At 37.5% G+C, this 19,589-nt stretch overlaps 2 protein-coding genes across 2 annotated transcripts; both read left to right on the top strand.

Moving 5' to 3' along the window:
- The first annotated feature begins 11,033 nt into the window (after positions 1-11,033).
- Positions 11,034-11,540, top strand: LOC114745102 (uncharacterized). The gene has a single exon (XM_028933244.1). It carries the CDS (start codon positions 11,034-11,036, stop codon positions 11,538-11,540), a length of 507 nt encoding a protein of 168 aa, XP_028789077.1.
- Positions 11,541-16,005: 4,465 nt separating this feature from the next.
- On the top strand, positions 16,006-16,458 carry LOC114745101 (uncharacterized mitochondrial protein AtMg00240-like). The gene has a single exon (XM_028933243.1). It carries the CDS (start codon positions 16,006-16,008, stop codon positions 16,456-16,458), a length of 453 nt encoding a protein of 150 aa, XP_028789076.1.
- Positions 16,459-19,589: the final 3,131 nt, after the last annotated feature.

The raw sequence follows: 19,589 nt of genomic DNA, 5'->3' as shown, positions 1-19,589 counted from the left end.
GAAAAAATCTTTATAGATGGTTACAAGGAACAAATGACAAGTGACAGAGAGTGGTTGAATCAGACCTCAGAAACATTTTCTGTGGTGTCGACCCTAGTTGCATCCATGGCTTTTGCCAATGTGGCAGTCAATTTCGATGAAAAGAACTGCTTCTCACTTGTGGTCCTTTCCTTGTCCCTCACTTCCACCATCTCCTTTCTGGGCATTGTTGCTTTTCGTTCTCAATCTCTTAACTTTTGGAGATTCGTTCCTTTCATGATTCACATTGCTATTTTCACCGTGTTTGGCTCCATTGTTGCTTTATGGATCTCTCTGTTGCTCCATGACCAGTCTTCAATAGCTTACATAATTCTTCGCTTGCCAATTGCCATTCTTACCATTGTCTTGCTACCCATTTTCATTGGTCCTACGTTGATGTCTATGTTTACCAAGATTCCACCCCCTAGCCGAAAGACCATAAGGCCCCAGAAAAAGGAAAATTGAACAAATCTGAACCTGCGAAAATTCAGTTCATGTCTTACTATTCATCGCTTTCATTTAAAAACCTCTTGTGCGTTTGATTTGATATATCCTTCTACTCCTCTTTTGTTTGCAGTAATGTATGTGCAATTAGTAAATAGCACACTATTTCAATGTCTTGGTACTGTACTTGGAGCTGGTTTGTGATAGTTATTCCATGCACCTCATTTATATAATTTCTTTTGTGGGCAGCTCATGATGAAGCCGATTCAACTAGTGGCTTAGCCATAAAGTCTCTTTAATTACTTTCATTAATGAAGTCATGAGTTTGAATAGGTAGGGAAGACAAGGGTGCACTGACTGATCTGATTCAAATATATATAACTTGACTCGACGAAATTGAGTAATTTAATCAAATTGTTGAGGATGATTATCGCTTGTAATTACGCATTGAGCAAATATTACTGTAGTTAATATTATAATATTTAATATTTAATATTTAGTGAATATCGACTCCCACGATCCTAGGCAGATTAGGAGATCAAATTTAATTTAAATTACTCCTAGATTAATTGCGTGATCCTCTGTAATCTCCTTCTATCTCGGTTTATCTCTTTTCCGTCTATATATATATGATGTACAGTGCACTATGAATATATACAAATCAATATTACTCTGTATATCACATCTTCATGGTATCAGAGCCGGCCGATGTCCATCCATCGTCGAGTCCGACAGGTTCCTCTCATTCATCCTCTGCATTGGAGGACGCACAAGCTCGGTCGAACCCCAGGCGACGTCCGACCACAATGGAGCCCCCTAGTGGATCGCCTACGCACAACTCTGTTTTGACTGGTAGTTCCTCAGCGTCTACGATCAGTTTCAATGCCTCCTCCATTACACTTGTGTTGGAAAAACTCACCGACAACAACTACAGAGAGTGGGCTCAAGCAATGCGATTGGCTATTGGAGGCCGCGGAAGGCTCGGGTTGGTCACAGGAGAATCATCCGCACCCAGTGATCCTAAGTCCTCGGAGATGCAGCGATGGCTCACGGATAATTCACTTGTTTGCTCCTGGTTGATTAATGCGATGTCACCTACACTTAAACGGAGCTTTATGTACCTACCGACTGCCAAAGAGATATGGGATGCTGTTCGTGAATCTTACTCTGATGGTGAGGACCTCGTGCTGCTCTATGATCTCAAGACTAGAATTTGGAACATCAAACAAGGGTCTCACAGCGTCACAGATTACTGGTTAGAGCTTGTTGGATTATGGCAAGAATTGGATATGATCACCGAGGAAGAATGGACGTCATCTGCCGATGCTGCACGACACAAAAACACTGTTGAAAAAGAACGTGTGTTTCAGTTCCTCACCAACTTGAATCCTAACTTCGATGACCTTCGCAATCGTATTCTCAGCCGTGCATCACTACCTAGCACTCGTGAGGCGTTCTCTGAAGTCCGTCATGAAGCATCACATCATAACATTATGCTACCCCCAGCATCTATCACTGACTCCTCTGCTCTTATCAGTAAAGGGGCGCCCTCATCATCCTCCACGAAGGGTAAAGTCACTTGTGATCATTGTAAAAAAACGGGTCACACTCGTGAACGTTGTTGGGACATCCATGGCAAACCAGCTGATTGGAAACCTCGAAAGGGTAAGCCCCAGGGCTATCAAGTATCACCAGAGACCTCCCAATCTTCTGATTCTCTTCCACCCTTGTCGAATGAGCAAATGCATCAACTACTTATTGCTCTTAAAGGTCTCCCAGCACGGCAACCTTCCCCTGCTGTGTCTGCCTCCGTAACTCATACAGGTACTCCTCCTTTTGCTCTTCACACGTCTTTCACATCCAACAAATGGATAGTTGACACTGGTGCTACTGACCATATGACCTCGGATGGTCACATGTTTGTTACCTATCTTCCCTGCGCTGGTAATGATAACATCACCACTGCTAACGGTACTAGTGCTCCCATTGCTGGAAAAGGCTCGGTTACTATTTCAGATTCCCTACATCTCAATTCTGTCTTACATGTCCCTCATTTGGCTTGTAACCTTCTCTCTGTTAGCAAGATAACTAAACATGCCAATTGTGGTGCTTATTTTTTTCCCACTTACTGTGTTTTTCAGGATCTCTCATCGGGGAAGATGATTGGCATAGCTAGGGAGCATGATGGACTCTATTATCTAGACATCTCTACTGTGACTGCCTTGTGTTCACGAATCAATGGTCTTGTCTCTACTTCTGACAATAATGATATTTTATTATGGCATAAACGGATGGGTCATCCCAGTTTCTCTTATTTGCAACGTTTGTTTCCTCATTTTTCTATTAATAAAAATTTTCTGTTACATTGTGATTCTTGTACACTTGCAAAACACCACCGTACACCCTTCCCACCATCCCAATACAAACCCACTCGTCCATTTTCTATAATTCACAGTGATGTTTGGGGTCCATCTCATATTTCAAACCGTACCCACTCCAAATGGTTTGTAACTTTTATTGACGATCATACACGAATGACTTGGGTCTACTTACTAAAAGAAAAATCCGCTGTTCCTACCGTCTTTATAGAATTCTTTAAACTTGTCCAAAATCAGTTTAACACCATGATTCAGGTTCTATACACAGATAATGGCACTGAGTTTTTTAATCATTAGCTTGACTCTTTTCTAAAAAACAATGGCATTGTCCACAATAGCTCTTGTCCTCATAGTCCACAACAAAACGGTGTTGCCGAAAGGAAAAATCGACATCTGCTTGAGGTTGCCCGCGCACTCCTATTCACGAGTAATGTACCTAAATTTTTTTGGGGGGATGTTGTTCTAACAGCCACTCATTTAATCAATTAAATGCCAAGTCGTGTTCTCTCTTTTGTCTCTCCCTTAGACAAACTACGCGAAACTCACCCCATCACTCATCTTTATCACCACCTTCCGCTTCATGTTTTTGGTTGCTCTGTCTTCGTTCATCTTCATCACCCTCCTTCTAAACTTGACCCACGTGCTATTAAGTGTCTTTTCTTAGGATACTCATCAAGTCAGAAAGGCTATAAGTGCTATGATCCTATTTCTAAACGTCTCTTTATTAGTCGTGATGTCTCCTTTTCTGAGCATGAACCGTACTTTCCCACTTTGACAAACTCAATTATTTTTATATATTTTGGTATCTCTTATATGAGTTTTGTCAGCTTAATTGGTCCCTTTCTGCCTTAATTGATTTATTTTATTTTATTTTGAATTATTATTTTATAGGGGCAAAATTGTCATATTTTGGTTTAATTGTGACTAATTGATTTTTGAGGACAATTAATGCTATCTTATCCTTGAATTTTGTTTGCAGATTTTTGGAAGAAATGAAAATGAAAATTAAAAAATAAATAAATAAAAAGAAAAAAAATAAAAGAAAAATCAATTAAAAAAATATAATAATAAAAGGGGGAGCAAAACACAACGTTTTGCCCCCCCAACCTAATATCTAATAATTGAATCACCTTCATCCCGGGAGAAGACGCAGGCGCGGCCAAACACACACACACGACGCCGAACACGAAGGGAAGCGGAGAAAGACGCAAACGCGAGGAGGCGACGCTGAGCGAGCTTGGGCGGCGAGCGACACACTCTTCATCATCATCGTCTTCATATCTTCTTCTTCTCCTGGGCACGAACAGCGACAGTAGAGGGGGAGGAAGGGATTCAGCGTGAACAGTGTTCTTCCATGGGATCCTGTAGCAAAATACTGATTGTGGCATTCCTTATGGCAATCCATGGCTAGAGCTTAATAATCCTCTAATTCAACAACAATGACAGGAGCTTATATTATCAAGGGGGAGTTTTAGTTGCTTTAATTTCCTGTCTAATAATTGTTTAACAATTCCTAGGTCTTAGGATAGTTATTCTAATTATTAGAAAATTTTGTATTGTTAAATCTGATTATCTGTGGGGATTTTTGTGGCTGGATTACTGTTTAGCATTTGACATTGAGTTGTTTATAGCTTTGATTTCAATTATGATGTTGTGGTTATGACATTTATATTGATTTTGGAGTTAATATATTGTGATTTTCTAAGGTGGCTTAGAATTTTGGATCATATTGTCTCTTGCTAGCTTTAATTCTGTTATTTTGGATTTAAGAGTTCTAATTAAGCATTGGTTTTTGACATCCTTAATCCCATTTTACTATTCTGGTTGCAGTTAGTAAGTTGAGATTTTAGGAAAATATTTTGTGGCAACTCGAGGTGGCTCGGTTGTTGGATTAAAAGCTTAATTATAATTCTTAATTCATTATTTTTAACTCCCACATCTTTTAGAGTGATGATTGCCTACATTGTTGAATTAGAGGATTGATTATCATCAGTGTTATTTGTGTGTTTCATTTTCATTTCTTTCATCTTCAGTTATTTCAATCATCTTTTATACAAAAGAAAATAACAAAAAAAATTATTTTAATTTCAATTTAATTCAAGGCATTTAGTTAGCAATTTTTCAAACTCAAATCAAAAATCCTTTTTATAGTTTAGGTTACTTGCATTTATTTACTAGGATTTAATTTCGTTTTCAGCTCCTTAAAGTGAATACGACCCGGATTGTGCACTATATTGCATTAATTCGGTTAATTTTTGGAGTAACCCCAAAGCGACAATTAAGGGAAGTTCAACTTCAAGTGGCGCCGTTGCTGGGGGGCCAAGAAATTGGTTCCCTAGTAATTAAGTGTCAAGTAGCCTTGATTGGGGTTCATTTGTTGAGCCTTTTTAGTTTTCATTTTTGTTAGTTTTTGCATTTCCTTTAGTAATTTGCATTTATTTCTTTTGATTTTTCATAGCATTTCTTTCCTTTGCATAGAAAATTTCTCAAAAACACAACTAAATATCTTGATTTTTCATTCATTGCATTTTTCATTCTCATACACATACACTTGCATTGCATTGCATTCATCTGTTTTCTTTTGTTTAATTGTTTCTGGTTGATTGATTGTTTATGCCAAGAAAGGGTAGGTCTAAAACCCTAGTTCCTTCCAATCTTGAGCTTCAAAGTTCTTTAAGGGAAGTTAGACAAGACCAAAGGGTAGAAAGGACTAGTGAGGTTGAACTAGACAATTTAACTGATCTAGATTTGGTGGTTGACTTAGGTAACATAATGGAAACAGTTAATAATCCTAATGGTAACAACAATGGTGGTAATGAGAGAGGGGGCAATGGACATAATGGGGAGCATGATAGAGTAGGAGAGAATAATGGAGATAACCCTAGAAGAAGAACCATTAGGGAAGCCACTACTTCTGATGCAAATTATGATCCTTTTAATGTTGCATGCCCTAATGTTGATGTTAATTTTGAGATTAAAGGTCCACTGCTTAATTATTTGCCTAAATTTCATGGTTTGACAGGTGAGGACCCGTACAATCATCTGAAATCTCTCTCTATGGTATGTGCTAGCATGAAGCCGGTTGGGGCTAATCTGGATGAGGTTCTTTGGAAGGTATTCCACTTGTCTCTGGAGGGCAAAGCGCGAGAATGGTACATGAGCTTGCCTAGTTATATGGCAGATGCCTACCATAACTGGAACAACCTCAGAAAAGCATTCTTGGAGAAGTATTTCCCTGCTTCCCGGACTTCTACATTGAGAAAAGAGATCTACTCTGCAAAGCAAGATTATGATGAGTCACTTTATGACTACTGGAACCGTTTTCAGGACTTGCTTTCTAGATGTCCACACCATCAGATTCCAGATGAGCAGTTAGTCCAATACTTTTATGATGGACTTAAGACCCAAGATAAGGGGATGTTGGATGCTGCTTCTGGGGGTTCTCTCATTGATTTAACTGCTGAGGAGGCATGGGAACTTATCAAGAAAATGGCATTGAACCATCAACAGTATAGCATCAGGGAGTCTAAAAATATCAATGCAGTGCATGCTAATCCTTCTTCAGTCCACATTCCTCAATTGGACACATTCACTTCTCAAATTGCTGCTTTGACTGCACAGTTGAATAAGCTTGCATCTCACACTCCCCCTACTGACACTCGGAATCCTAATTCCATGGAGATGACTGCACCTAGTTGTGAGCATTGTAATTCTGTTATGCACATCTCTGCTGCTTGCCCTCATAGATATGAGGAAGTTTCTGCCATGTATCAAGGAAGGGCCAATCAATCTAAGCAATGGAACCCATACTCAAACACATATAATGAAGGATGGAAAGCTCATCCAAATTTCCGATGGGGAGGAGGTGACAATAGGCAGGTTCAAGAAGGGTTTCAAGGGAATATGGTTCCTCAAGGACAATCTTACTATGGAGGGTTACAAGGAGAATCTTCTAGAGCCATGTCTACCCCACAGCAATCACAGTCTAAGGATGATGAGCGGTTCTCTCGAATACTCAAGGGCATTGAGGCAATGACTGAGCACATATCTAAGTCTGAAGCTAGAATTTTAGCCCTAGAGAATAGGATGGAGCAATGGGAAACTAGAACCTCTAATTTGACTTCTTATGTCACTAAGTTGTCAAATGGTGTGAGTGAACAGCAAGCTAAGGCTAGTGGTTCAATGCCTTCCAACACGGTGATAAATCCTAAATCTTTGAATGCAATTACATTGAGAAGCGGTAAGGAAATTGGTGCTAAGAAAGTGCAATTCAAAGAAGATGAAGAGGATGAAGAACCAGTTGATGAAGAGATAGAAGTTGAGTCTCCTCCTTCTAAAACCACTCAAGACATTCCCAAGGCCACTCAAGAGACCTCCATTCAATCCAAAGAGCCAATAGAGAAAGGATCATCTTCCAAAGGTGATGAGGTAAATATTTCTGACTTGCCTTTTCCTCATTCATATCTCATGAGTAAGAAAGTTGTTGAAAAGAAAGATAATGATGAGCTTTTTGAAATGTTTAGCAAACTTGAGGTTAATGTGCCATTACTTGATTTGATTAAAAGATGCCTAAGTGTGCTAAGTTTCTAAAAGATCTATGTACAAACAAGAGGAAGTATAGGCATAGTGAGAGAATCCAACTGGGGTCTAGTGTTAGTGCTATTTCAAGCCACAGCTGCCTATTAAGTGTAAAGACCCGGGTTCCTACACTATTCCCTGTACCATAGGCAAAACAAACATTTCACATGCCTTACTAGACTTAGGTGCAGCCATAAATGTTATGCCTACCTCTATCTATGAGAGTTTGGGTATTCATGCCTTGAAAGACACCAGTGTTGTGCTAGGTCTAGCTGATAGGACTGTGAGACATCCTAAGGGCTTTCTTGAGGATGTTCTTGTGCAAGTGAAGGGTCTTGTGTTCCCAGCTGACTTTTATGTGCTAGATATGACTGATGAGATTAAAGCCGATAGCACTTTGATTCTAGGAAGACCTTTTCTTAGAACAGCCCAAACCATAATTAATGTGAAAGACGGGGTCATTACCATGGGCTTTGGGGACCAACAGATTACCTTCAACATTTCTGATGCTATGAGTCAAGGTTATGCAGATTGCTCTTACTTGGGTGTTAATTTGATTGATTGTGCTGTTAATGATGTTGATGATTTGCATGAATCTGAGATGCATGAACATGACTGGTATGGTGAGATTGTTGAGCATGATGATGCATTTACTTGTTTATCTACCCCTCATTCTTCTTCTTTTTGCTCATGTTATGGTGACGTGGTGTGTGTTAACTGTTTAGAAGTTGATCACCTCCTTTCCATCTCTCATGATTTTGATGCATCATCTTGTCTTAACTGTGATTCTGCCTTGAACATTACACTTGATGATAGCCTTGAGAAAGGCGAGTTTGTTGATTCTGCAGGTACTGATGATAAAGGAGCTGTTACACAAGCTACACCGGTAGCTTCTCCTTTGAGTGGTGCTGGAACATTAGAAGAGGCTAGCAACAAGATTGCTACTCACTTAGTCACTTCTAATCCCACTCTTCCTTGTGATTTACTTAATGTTTCTGTTGATAAAATTGATACCGATCCTTCTTTTTGTAGGTCATCCAAGAATGGCACTGAGTTGGGAAGTGGAGGACATACACATCATGATGAGCTTATATCTCCTTCCCCAAGCCATATGGACATGCCGCTTGCATTGAATGCACTTGACATAAAAGAATTAGTTCCTTCTGTTGTGCAACCTCCTGATTTAGAACTGAAACCCCTCCCCTCTAATTTGAAATATGTCTTTCTTGCTGCTGATTCTAAATTGCCTGTTATTATTTCCAGTTCTTTGAGTAGTTCTGAAGAAGAAAGATTGATTTCTGTGTTGAAGAGTCATAAAGGGGCTATAGGATGGTCTTTAGGGGATATTCCAGGAATTAATCCATCAGTTTGCACACACAGGATCCTTTTGAATGAAGGGTCCAAGCCAGTTAGGCAACCACAGAGGAGACTGAATCCTCTCATTCTGGATGTGGTTAAGAAGGAAGTCTCAAAGTTGTTGAGTGCTGGGATCATCTATCCCATATCAGACAGTGAGTGGGTAAGTCCGGTACAAGTAGTACCAAAGAAGAGCGGTATCACAGTAGTGAGAAATGAAAATGATGAACTGATTCCAACTAGGGTTCAAAATGCTTGGAGAGTGTGTATAGACTATAGGAAGTTGAATGATGCTACGAGAAAGGACCACTTTCCATTACCTTTTATAGATCAGATGTTGGAAAGAATTTCAGGAAAGTCTCACTATTGTTTTCTTGACGGTTTTTCTGGCTATTTTCAAGTGCCTATCGCTCCTGAAGATCAGGACAAGACTACCTTCACATGCCCTTTTGGTACCTTTGCTTATCGAAGGATGCCATTTGGGTTGTGTAACGCTCCAGGCACCTTTCAAAGGTGCATGATGGCGATATTTAGTGATCTTCTAGAGCAAAACATGGAAGTTTTTATGGATGACTTCACTGTTTATGGTGAGAGTTTTGATGAGTGCTTGAATAGCCTAGAGCAGGCTCTTGAGAGGTGTATTGATAAGAAATTGGTTTTAAACTTTGAAAAGTGTCATTTCATGGTTGATAAAGGGATAGTCTTAGGTCACCTCATCTCTCAAAAGGGGATTGAGGTTGATAGGGCCAAAATTGAAGTTATTTCATCCCTTCCTTATCCTACTTGTTTAAAGGATTTGAGGTCTTTCTTAGGGCATGCAGGTTTCTATCGGCGCTTTATTAAGGATTTTAGTAAAGTTGCTCTGCCTCTTTCTACCTTATTGAAAAAGGATACTGAATTTAAATTTGATGATAAGTGTAGACATGCTTTTGACACTTTGAAATCTATGCTTGTTTCACCTCCTATTCTCACTGCACCTAACTGGAATTTACATTTTGAGTTGTCTTGTGATGCTTCTAACTTTGCAGTAGGTGCCATGCTTGGACAGAAGGAGGAGAAACAGTCTAGAGTCATCGCATATGCCTCCAAGACGCTTGATTCCGCTCAAGTGAATTATACCACTACGGAGAAGGAACTGTTTGCTATTATTTTTGCTTTGGATAAGTTTAGACAGTATCTTATAAACTCTCGAGTGGTTGTCTTTACAGATCATGCAGCGGTTCGATACCTATTTAAGAAGCCTCAGTCTAAACCTAGACTGCTGAGATGGGCTTTGCTGCTACAGGAGTTTGATATCGAGATTAGAGATAGAGCCGGAGCGGAGAATCATGTAGCTGACCACCTTAGTCGGTTACCTGAAGGCACACAGGGAGTTGACTCTTCTGATCTTGTTATTGACTCATTTCCTGATTCTGCACTTTTTGCCTTGGCTGTTCATGAGCCTTGGTACTCTAATATAGTTAATTATCTTGTCACTGACCTTATACCTCCTTCTATGTCTAAATTTCAGATTGATAAGCTGAAGAGGGAGGCAAGATACTATATCTGGGATGCTCCAATCCTGTGGAAGCAATGCAGTGACCAGATCATCAGACGCTGTGTTCCAAATAATGAGATCCACTCTATCCTTACCTTTGCACATTCTTTATCTTGTGGGGGGCATTTTAGTGCTAATAGGACTGCTAGGAGGGTTTTAGAGTGTGGTTTTTATTGGCCTTCTCTATTTAAGGATGCTTATTCTTTCTGCAAGTCTTGTGATAAGTGTCAGAGGTTTGGGAGTTTGGGTAGGAAGCATGAGATGCCTCTAAGACCTATGCATTTTTGTGAAATCTTTGATGTGTGGGGCATGGATTTTATGGGTCCCTTCCCTTCGTCTTTTGGGTTTTCATACATATTACTTGCAGTAGATTATGTGTCTCGATGGGTAGAGGCAGTGCCAACTAGGAAAGATGATGCTTCTACTGTTGCCAAGTTTTTACGTTCTCATATCTTTTGCAGGTATGGCATTCCAAGAGCAATCATCAGTGACCAAGGAACACACTTCTGCAACAGGACCATCAAGTCTCTATTGGCTAAACATGGAGTCAATCACAAGCTGGCCACTCCTTATCACCCTCAGACGAATGGGTTAGCTGAAGTCTCTAACCGGGAAGTGAAACGAATACTTGAGAAGATGTGAAACCATCCCGTAAGGACTGGAGTGAAAGGCTTGAGGAAGCTCTTTGGGCTTACAGGACTGCCTACAAGACCCCTATAGGCATGTCCCCCTTCCGGTTGCTCTATGGCAAGGCTTGCCATCTACCTATGGAGATCGAGCACAAATCTTATTGGGCAATCAAGGCATGTGATGCAGATCTCGAATCTTCACTAGTCAATCGGAAGATGCAACTCCAAGAACTTGAAGAAATGAGACTTGAATCCTATGACAATGCCAGAATCTACAAAGACAAGCTGAAAATGATTCATGACAGACAGATTCTGAGGAAGCAGTTTTATGAAGGTGACAAGGTTCTAAAGTTTAAAGCCCGGTTGAAGCTGATGCCCGGGAAGTTTGTCACCAAGTGGGAAGGTCCGTTTAGAGTTACTAAAGTATATCCCTTTGGCACGGTAGAGCTCGTAGATGAGGAGACCGGTATAACTTCACAAGTCAACGGCCATCTGCTGAAGCACTACCACGAGGATCAAAGACCTCCTGATCACCCGGTTGTTCCCTTCCACCCTACTCTTTTACTTTCTGTTGTATTGCTGGTGATATCTGTTTGCTGAGATAGTTAGGAGTAAGTGTGGGGGAGGGAACTTTTCCAGTAGTTGTAGTTGTAGCTGTTTATTTCTGTTTAGTAGTTGTGTTTTGTTTCCTCTTGATTCTGCCATCTCTTCTGATCACTTGATTTATACTTGTCTATTTTCATTTCACATTATCTTATCCTACCTCTCCTTCTCTCTTCTTCGTGATAGTGACGTGTTGTGCTTCGATTTCAAATCGGACTTCACAACTTCACTTACCGAGAGTTTAGGTTAAGATAATGTTGTTTTTCTTACATTGAGGACAATGTATTGATCAAGTGTGGGGGAGGGATTGTTGTTGAGTTGTTGAGCTGTTTTGGAAAAAAAAAATTTTGCCTTTGGATTTGCTCCTGTTTCCTAAGTATTGCTGCTATAATTGCTCTCTTCTCTGCCTTATTGGTTGATTTCTGAATTGCATCGCATGATTTGAGAGTGATTCTTGCTTGGGAATTTTGCTGTGGTTTCTATGTCCTTGCTTTCATTCGCCTCAGTGTTCTGCACTGCTGTATGGGCGAGTTGCTGTTCTCTCTGTTGCTGACTTGACTTTTGTAATCCTTGGGCATCTCTTTTAAAATCCTTTTGCACAATGCTTGTGAATGTTGCACGGCTGAGTTTGATTGCATTTGATTTGAGTGATTTTTGTCTTAGTTGATTAGCATAGTAGAATGCCTTTAGTGCAGTGTTATTAACCTTGTTTCATAGCTTGATCCTTAAGGAGGAAACATCTTGGAGAAAGCCTTGATGGAAGGATTGTTGAGCCATATATTTTCTCATCTTGTGTGATTTTCATCTAGTTTTGGTTAACCTCTAGAACTTGTTTAGATTCTTTTTCAAAGCTACATTAATACCTAGGTTTGTGAAGATGATAGGGGCATTCATTTCTAAACCTTTACCCAAACACAAACCACTTCATTTAACCTTTGTTCACCCCTTTGAGCCTTCACTTTCATTCCATTATTATTATTTTTTTTAGCAAGTGTTTTGCATGAGTTACATTTGGTTTTTCATTTTGAAAAGTACATCATTAATGTCTATATCTTTGCCTTCTTGGGTTTGGATGCCAAAAAAAAAAAAAAAAAAAAAAAAAGGAAATAGAAAAAGGCAAGAAAGAGAAGAAAATGTTTAGAAAAAGCCAAAGAAAGAAAGTTATAAAAAAAAAAGAAAAAGAAAATAAGTTGCAACAAAAGAATAAATTTGAAATAAGGCATTCCATGGTGGTTTGAAGAGCAAAGATTTCTGTCTCAAAAGGTTAAAATCTGCACTTTGGTGTTGTTTCATGATTGTACTTTAGCTCACTTTGAGTTGATACTTTATTACTCATGCATTTCACTTGCTAGTTCATTTATTCATTTGGCCTTGCTTTCCAACATTACAACCCTTCAAGTCCCCTTGATCATGAGTCTAAGGTATGTTAGTGGTGGAGATATTAGAATTTCTACAAGCTTATGGTAGGTGCTAATCTAGGTGGATTGAGTGAAATTTTTCCCATTTGAGAGATGAGTGAAACACTTGTACCATATGTGAGCTCTATTATGTTTCTCTTCTTTTATCCTGCTATGTTTCTTGTGTTAATTTCTTTGCACTGAAGTATTCTATGATTGTTGATTAATTAAGAATAAAGGTTGCTTGAGTTAATTGCACATTCATGCTTAGTTAGTTTTATGTTTGCTTGCATTGAGTGTCTCTATTGGATTCTTCTTTAATGATGTTTTGCCCAGGAGTGCAAAAGGCTAAGTGTGGGGGAGTTGACAAACTCAATTATTTTTATATATTTTGGTATCTCTTATATGAGTTTTGTCAGCTTAAGTGGTCCCTTTTTGCCTTAATTGATTTATTTTATTTTATTTTGAATTATTATTTTATAGGGGCAAAATTGTCATATTTTGGTTTAATTGTGACTAATTGATTTTTTAGGACAATTAATGCTATCTTATCCTTGAATTTTGCTTGGAGGTTTTTGGAAGAAATGAAAATGAAAATTTAAAAAATAAAAAATAAAAGAAAAATCAATTAAAAAATATAATAATAAAAGGGGGAGCAAAACGCAACGTTTTGCCCCCCCAACCTAATATCTAATAATTGAATCACCTTCATCCCGGGGAGAAGACGCAGGCGCGGCCGAACACACACACACGACGCCGAACACGAAGGGAAGCGGAGAAAGACGCAAACGCGAGGAGGCGACGCTGAGCGAGCTTGGGCGGCGAGCGACACACTCTTCATCATCATCATCTTCATATCTTCTTCTTCTCCTGGGCACGAACAGTGACAGTAGAGGGGGAGGAAGGGATTCAGCGTGAACAGTGTTCTTCCATGGGATCCTGTAGCAAAATACTGATTGTGGCATTCCTTATGGCAATCCATGGCTAGAGCTTAATAATCCTCTAATTCAACAACAATGACAGGAGCTTATATTATCAAGGAGGAGTTTTAGTTGCTTTAATTTCCTGTCTAATAATTGTTTAACAATTCCTAGGTCTTAGGATAGTTATTCTGATTATTAGAAAATTTTATATTGTTAAATCTGATTATCTGTGGGGATTTTTGTGGCTGGATTACTGTTTGGCATTTGACATTGGGTTGTTTATAGCTTTGATTTCAATTATGATGTTGTGGTTATGACATTTATATTGATTTTGGAGTTAATATATTGTGATTTTCTAAGGTGGCTTAGAATTTTGGATCATATTGTCTCTTGCTAGCTTTAATTCTGTTATTTTGGATTTAAGAGTTCTAATTAAGCATTGGTTTTTGACATCCTTAATCTCATTTTACTATTCTGGTTGCAGTTAGTAAGTTGGGATTTTAGGAAAATATTTAGTGGCAACTCGAGGTGGCTCGGTTGTTGGATTAAAAGCTTAATTATAATTCTTAATTCATTATTTTTAACTCCCAAATCTTTTAGAGTGATGATTGCCTACATTGTTGAATTAGAGGATTGATTATCATCAGTGTTATTTGTGTGTTTCATTTTCATTTCTTTCATCTTCAGTTATTTCAATCATCTTTTATATAAAAGAAAATAACAAAAAAAATTATTTTAATTTCAATTTAATTCAAGGCATTTAGTTAGCAATTTTTCAAACTCAAATCAAAAATCCTTTTTATAGTTTAGGTTACTTGCATTTATTTACTAGGATTTAATTTCGTTTTCGGCTCCTCAAAGTGAATACGACCCGGATTGTGCACTATATTGCATTAATTCGGTTAATTTTTGGAGTAACCCCAAAGCGACAATTAAGGGAAGTTCAACTTCAAGTGTTTCTTCAATTCAGGGGGAGAGTTGGAATGAATTTCAGCGTGTAGAAAGCATACCTGAGCCCATACCCCCAATGCAACCTACAGAGTCTGTGACACCTATTCCTATCCCTCCAAATGTTGCACAAGTGCCAAAGGCAGGGGGAGATAAGACCAATGAAAAATATAGCAAGGTGTACACACGGAGAGATAAAGAAACTATAGAGTCTCACATGCCCAAGGCTCTGCCAGAATCTGACCAAATGAAAGATCCTGGAACTACTGAGGAGGACCTACCTATTGCTCTGAGGAAGAAGGCTTGTTCGTGTACTAAGCATCCTATCCAACAGTATGTATCTTATACCACTCTATCTCATGATTATCGTGCTTTTACCACTAATCTTGATGAAATCAGAATACCTAACAATGTACATGAGGCACTTGAGCATCCTGAGTGGAAGAAGGAAGTACTAGAAGAGATAACGGCATTAGAAAAGAATGAAATGGGAAGTGGTTAATCTACCAAAAGGGAAGAAAGCAGTGGGTTGTAAGTGGGTCTTTACCCTGAAATACAATGCAGATGGAACACTAAATAAGTTTAAGGCACGACTAGTAGCCAGGGGCTTCACTCAGACCTATGGGCTAGACTACACTGAGACTTTTGCTCCAGTGGCAAAATTAAATACAATCCGAGTTCTGTTATCTATTGTAGCCAACTTGGATTGGCCATTATAGCAACTAGATATCAAGAATGCATTCCTTAATGGAGAATTGAAAGAAGAAGTCTATATGACACTTCCTCCAGGATTTGACAAGGGAAAGCAAAATCAAGTCTGCAAGCTAAAAATATCTTTGTATGGCTTAAAACAGTCTCCTAGGGCTTGGTTTGACAGATTCTCTAAAGTACTGAAGGTTGAGGGCTATAGACAAAGTTTGTCAGATCATACAATGTTTGTCAAGAAGAATGGAGCACTGAAGGCAATTCTTATTGTCTACGTAGATGACATTATTCTCACAGGTGATGATGTAACCGAGATAAACAGAATAAAGACAGCTTTAGACTGAGAATTTGAGGTCAAAGATCTAGGAAAACTGAGGTATTTCCTTGGAATGGAAGTTGCATGTTCAAAGAAGGGAATTTATGTCTCACAACGAAAGTATATTCTCGATCTACTATGGGAAACAGGGATGCAGGCCAATAAGAACACCAATGAGTGTCAAGAAGGGAAGCATCAACCGGTGTAATAAGAAAGCAACTACCAAAGAAGAGGCTAAGAAAGAAAAGAAGCAACGAAAGGATGAGGAACCTGTAGATATTGGGAGGTACCAAAGACTAGTAGGGAAGTTAATCTACTTGTCTCATACCAGACCTGATATTGCCTTTGCAGTAAGTGTAGCAAGTCAACATATGCACTCACCCAGAAAGAAACACATGGATGCAGCCTATAGAATTTTAAAATACTTGAAAGGAACACCAGGTAGAGGACTCTTCTTTAAGAAATGTGAATCCAGAACAGTGGAAATTTACACAGATGCAGATTGGGCAAGTGCTCCCGAGGACAGTAGATCCACATCTGGCTATTGTACCTTTGTGTGGGGCAATCTAGTAACATGGCAGAGTAAAAAACAGAATGTTGTGTCTAAAAGTAGTACAGAATCATAATTAAGGGCACTAGCTCAAGGTATCATGGAGGGTCTCTGGCTGGAAAGAGTAGCAGAGGAGGCTCAAGTTCACATCAACAAGCCAATGAAACTATTCTGTGACAACAAAGCAGCCATAAACATGGCTCTAAATCCAGTACAACATAGCAAAACTAAGCATGTCGAGGTTGACCGACACTTCATCAGAGAAAAAGTGGAAGATGGAATTGTATGTTTGTCCTATGTGATATCAAAGCAACAACTTGCAGACATTCTCACAAAGGGACTTCCTGAAGAATTGTTCGAGAACTTTATAAGCAAGTTGGACATGATTAGCATCTATGATCCAACTTGAGGGGGAGTGTAGTTAATATTATAATATTTAATATTTAATATTTAGTGAATATCGACTCCCATGATCCTAGGCAGATTAGGAGATCAGATTTAAATTTAAATTACTCCTAGATTAATTGCGTGATCCTCTGTAATCTCCTTCTATCTCGGTTTATCTCTTTTCTGTCTATATATATATGATGTACAGTGCACTATGAATATATACAAATCAATATTACTCTGTATATCACGTCTTCAATTACTTAATTAGTGGGATGAAAATGTTGAGATAATTAATGATTATGTGATAATTGATTTAGATTTTGAATTCAATGGGCTATATCGTATGTATATTCCAAGTCAAACGCAGGTCATATGTAACCCAGCTGAAATTTCAAGGAATTTAAGGGATGCCATCAACAGTTAGCAGGTATATAATGATAATATGCCTATCATAAACAAATTAGAATTACAACATTTTTAAAAGATACTCCTCCGGACCTTAATATAAGACCTATTTAAATAATTTGATTAGATTAAGGAAGTTAGGTAAGTTAGTTAATTATAAGAAATATGACATGTTTTTCCTAAAACACCATAATCATCTTTCTTAATATCCTTCCTCCCTTATTTACTTGATTATGATTGAGGAAGTATCCATAAGGGTAATTTAGAAAAAAATTGATCTTTTATTTAGGACCAAAATTAACTAAACAATTAGGTCCTATATTAAGGACCGGAGGAGTAATTCATCCCCGCTTTACTTTTTTTTTTGGGTTAAAAAAAAAACTTTGCAATGGTCCAACACAATCAAAGTTCCACACTCCCATATCCTAGGCAGGCAAGAATAATTTTCAACGTGGCTAGTTAAAGTTGAGCCCAAAAGTTTCACGTTATTTATATCTTTCGAAAAGTTGTAAAGTTTGCAAATTCTATAAGAGTTAAATTGGTTAAAAAGACTTTCGCATATTATTTAGGGAAAAGCGCACTTTTAGTTATCTAATTTTATATTAGGTTTCTCTAACATATTTTAAATGTTGATATTAACAAGCACATATAAGAAAAAAACATCACATAGGAAAGTAGGATGTAAATTAGGAAACTTAGTTTATCACGTGAATTTAATGAATTGGTGGTCACAAGCCTTTTGAGAATATAAATATATATATATATATATATTCACTGGTGAAATTTTGAGAATCTAAAAAGTATGAGCTGTCAATTCCCTTCTTATTTGTACTTGTTCATTAGTTAATTATAGTTGTTCTTATGTGTATATTCACTAATAAAATTTTGGAAATATAAAAAATGGGAAGTAACACATGAGGATATTAACAACTCTAAAATTTTATTTTGGCATCTAACTTTTATAAAATGTCTTTTTAGTTCTTTAATTCTACCTACTATTAATTTTATTAACAAAGAAAAATTACTCACCCAGTAATTAATAATGTTGACAAAACATTCAAAAATCCTAACATAGTGTTAAATTTAAATTTTTAAAAAGTCAAACGAGGTCTTATATTAAGGATAAGAGGTAGTAGGATTAAACTATATCTAGCACTCTAAAATATTTTCTCAGGTGTATTCAATACTATAAAATATTTTGTAATATATATATATATAACACCCTGAAGTATTTTTTTTTTTCCCTTCTTGTTGCACTGGAAAATATTTTAGGCATTGTATGCACCTAAAAGATATTATTTAAGATATTAGATGCACCAAAAAATACTTCAAGGTACTAGATACACTTGAAAAATTATTTCAGGATGCTAGATGTACTACAAATACTTTGAAATACTGAATATGTTTGAAAAAATCCTTTACAGTACTGGATGCACATTAACCTAATATAATACTCGGAGAGTCTTTTTCAGGGGACACGCATGTTTCAGGGAGGGAAAGCTAAGATAAAAATCGTTTATTGATTGGAAGTGGATAAATGAAGAGAAATTAAATAAATGGATGAGATAGTGTTATTATTTTGCCAGGCAGGAGACGAGATAATAAAGTTTACTTCATAGGTTATAGATTTATTGGGAATTAAAAGAAGAAGTAGTAGTAATAGTAGTAGTAGTAATAATAATAATATCATTTTAGCATGTCATTGTTGAGAGAATCACGTGCTGCTCAATTATATATATTGAACACAAATGTTGATGGGTAGTTGACATTGAAATAGCATTATAATCCATCGGGATACAATATAATACTCAAGAGTTCTTTTCGGGGGATGTGCACGTTTGAAAAGGGGGGAGTTAAGATAAAAGCGTCATTTATTGATTGGAAGTGAATAAATAAATAAATAAAGGTGATTATGTTAATATTTTGCATGTGGTTTAAACTGACTAAAAAACATGGTAGATGATACATAGATATATTGCCAGACAGTAGAGGAGATTATGATAAGGTTTACTTTATAGGTTGTGGATTTATGGGAAATTGAAGTGATAATGTTGTCATTTTAGCATGTCATTATTGAAGGTTACTAGAAAATTCCAAGAGATAAAATATAGTACCGTATAAGATTGTTACGCAAAATTCTTCTTGAAACCAATATAATGTACTCTACAAATTTAAATTCATGAAGTTATAAATCAAATTATTTATAAATAATGTCCCTTCTATTTAATACCCAAACAATATATGAAGCTGCATTTTTCTACCTTACAAATAATATATTTGATTTTTTTCCATAAATTTTATATTGTGGACAGGTACTCCCCGGGCTATGTATGTGTATAAATAAATGATAATTAGTTTGGAGGGAATAACTCATATATATATTTCATAGGAAAAATTTCATTTAAATCCCCC

This window comes from Neltuma alba, unplaced genomic scaffold (assembly GCF_004799145.2).
Source record: "Neltuma alba isolate B1F8T4 unplaced genomic scaffold, ASM479914v2 tig00004532_pilon, whole genome shotgun sequence".
NCBI classification, from domain to species: Eukaryota; Viridiplantae; Streptophyta; class Magnoliopsida; order Fabales; family Fabaceae; genus Neltuma; species Neltuma alba.
Note: the sequence above shows the minus strand (reverse complement) of the source record. Positions and strands in the feature narration are given on the sequence as shown.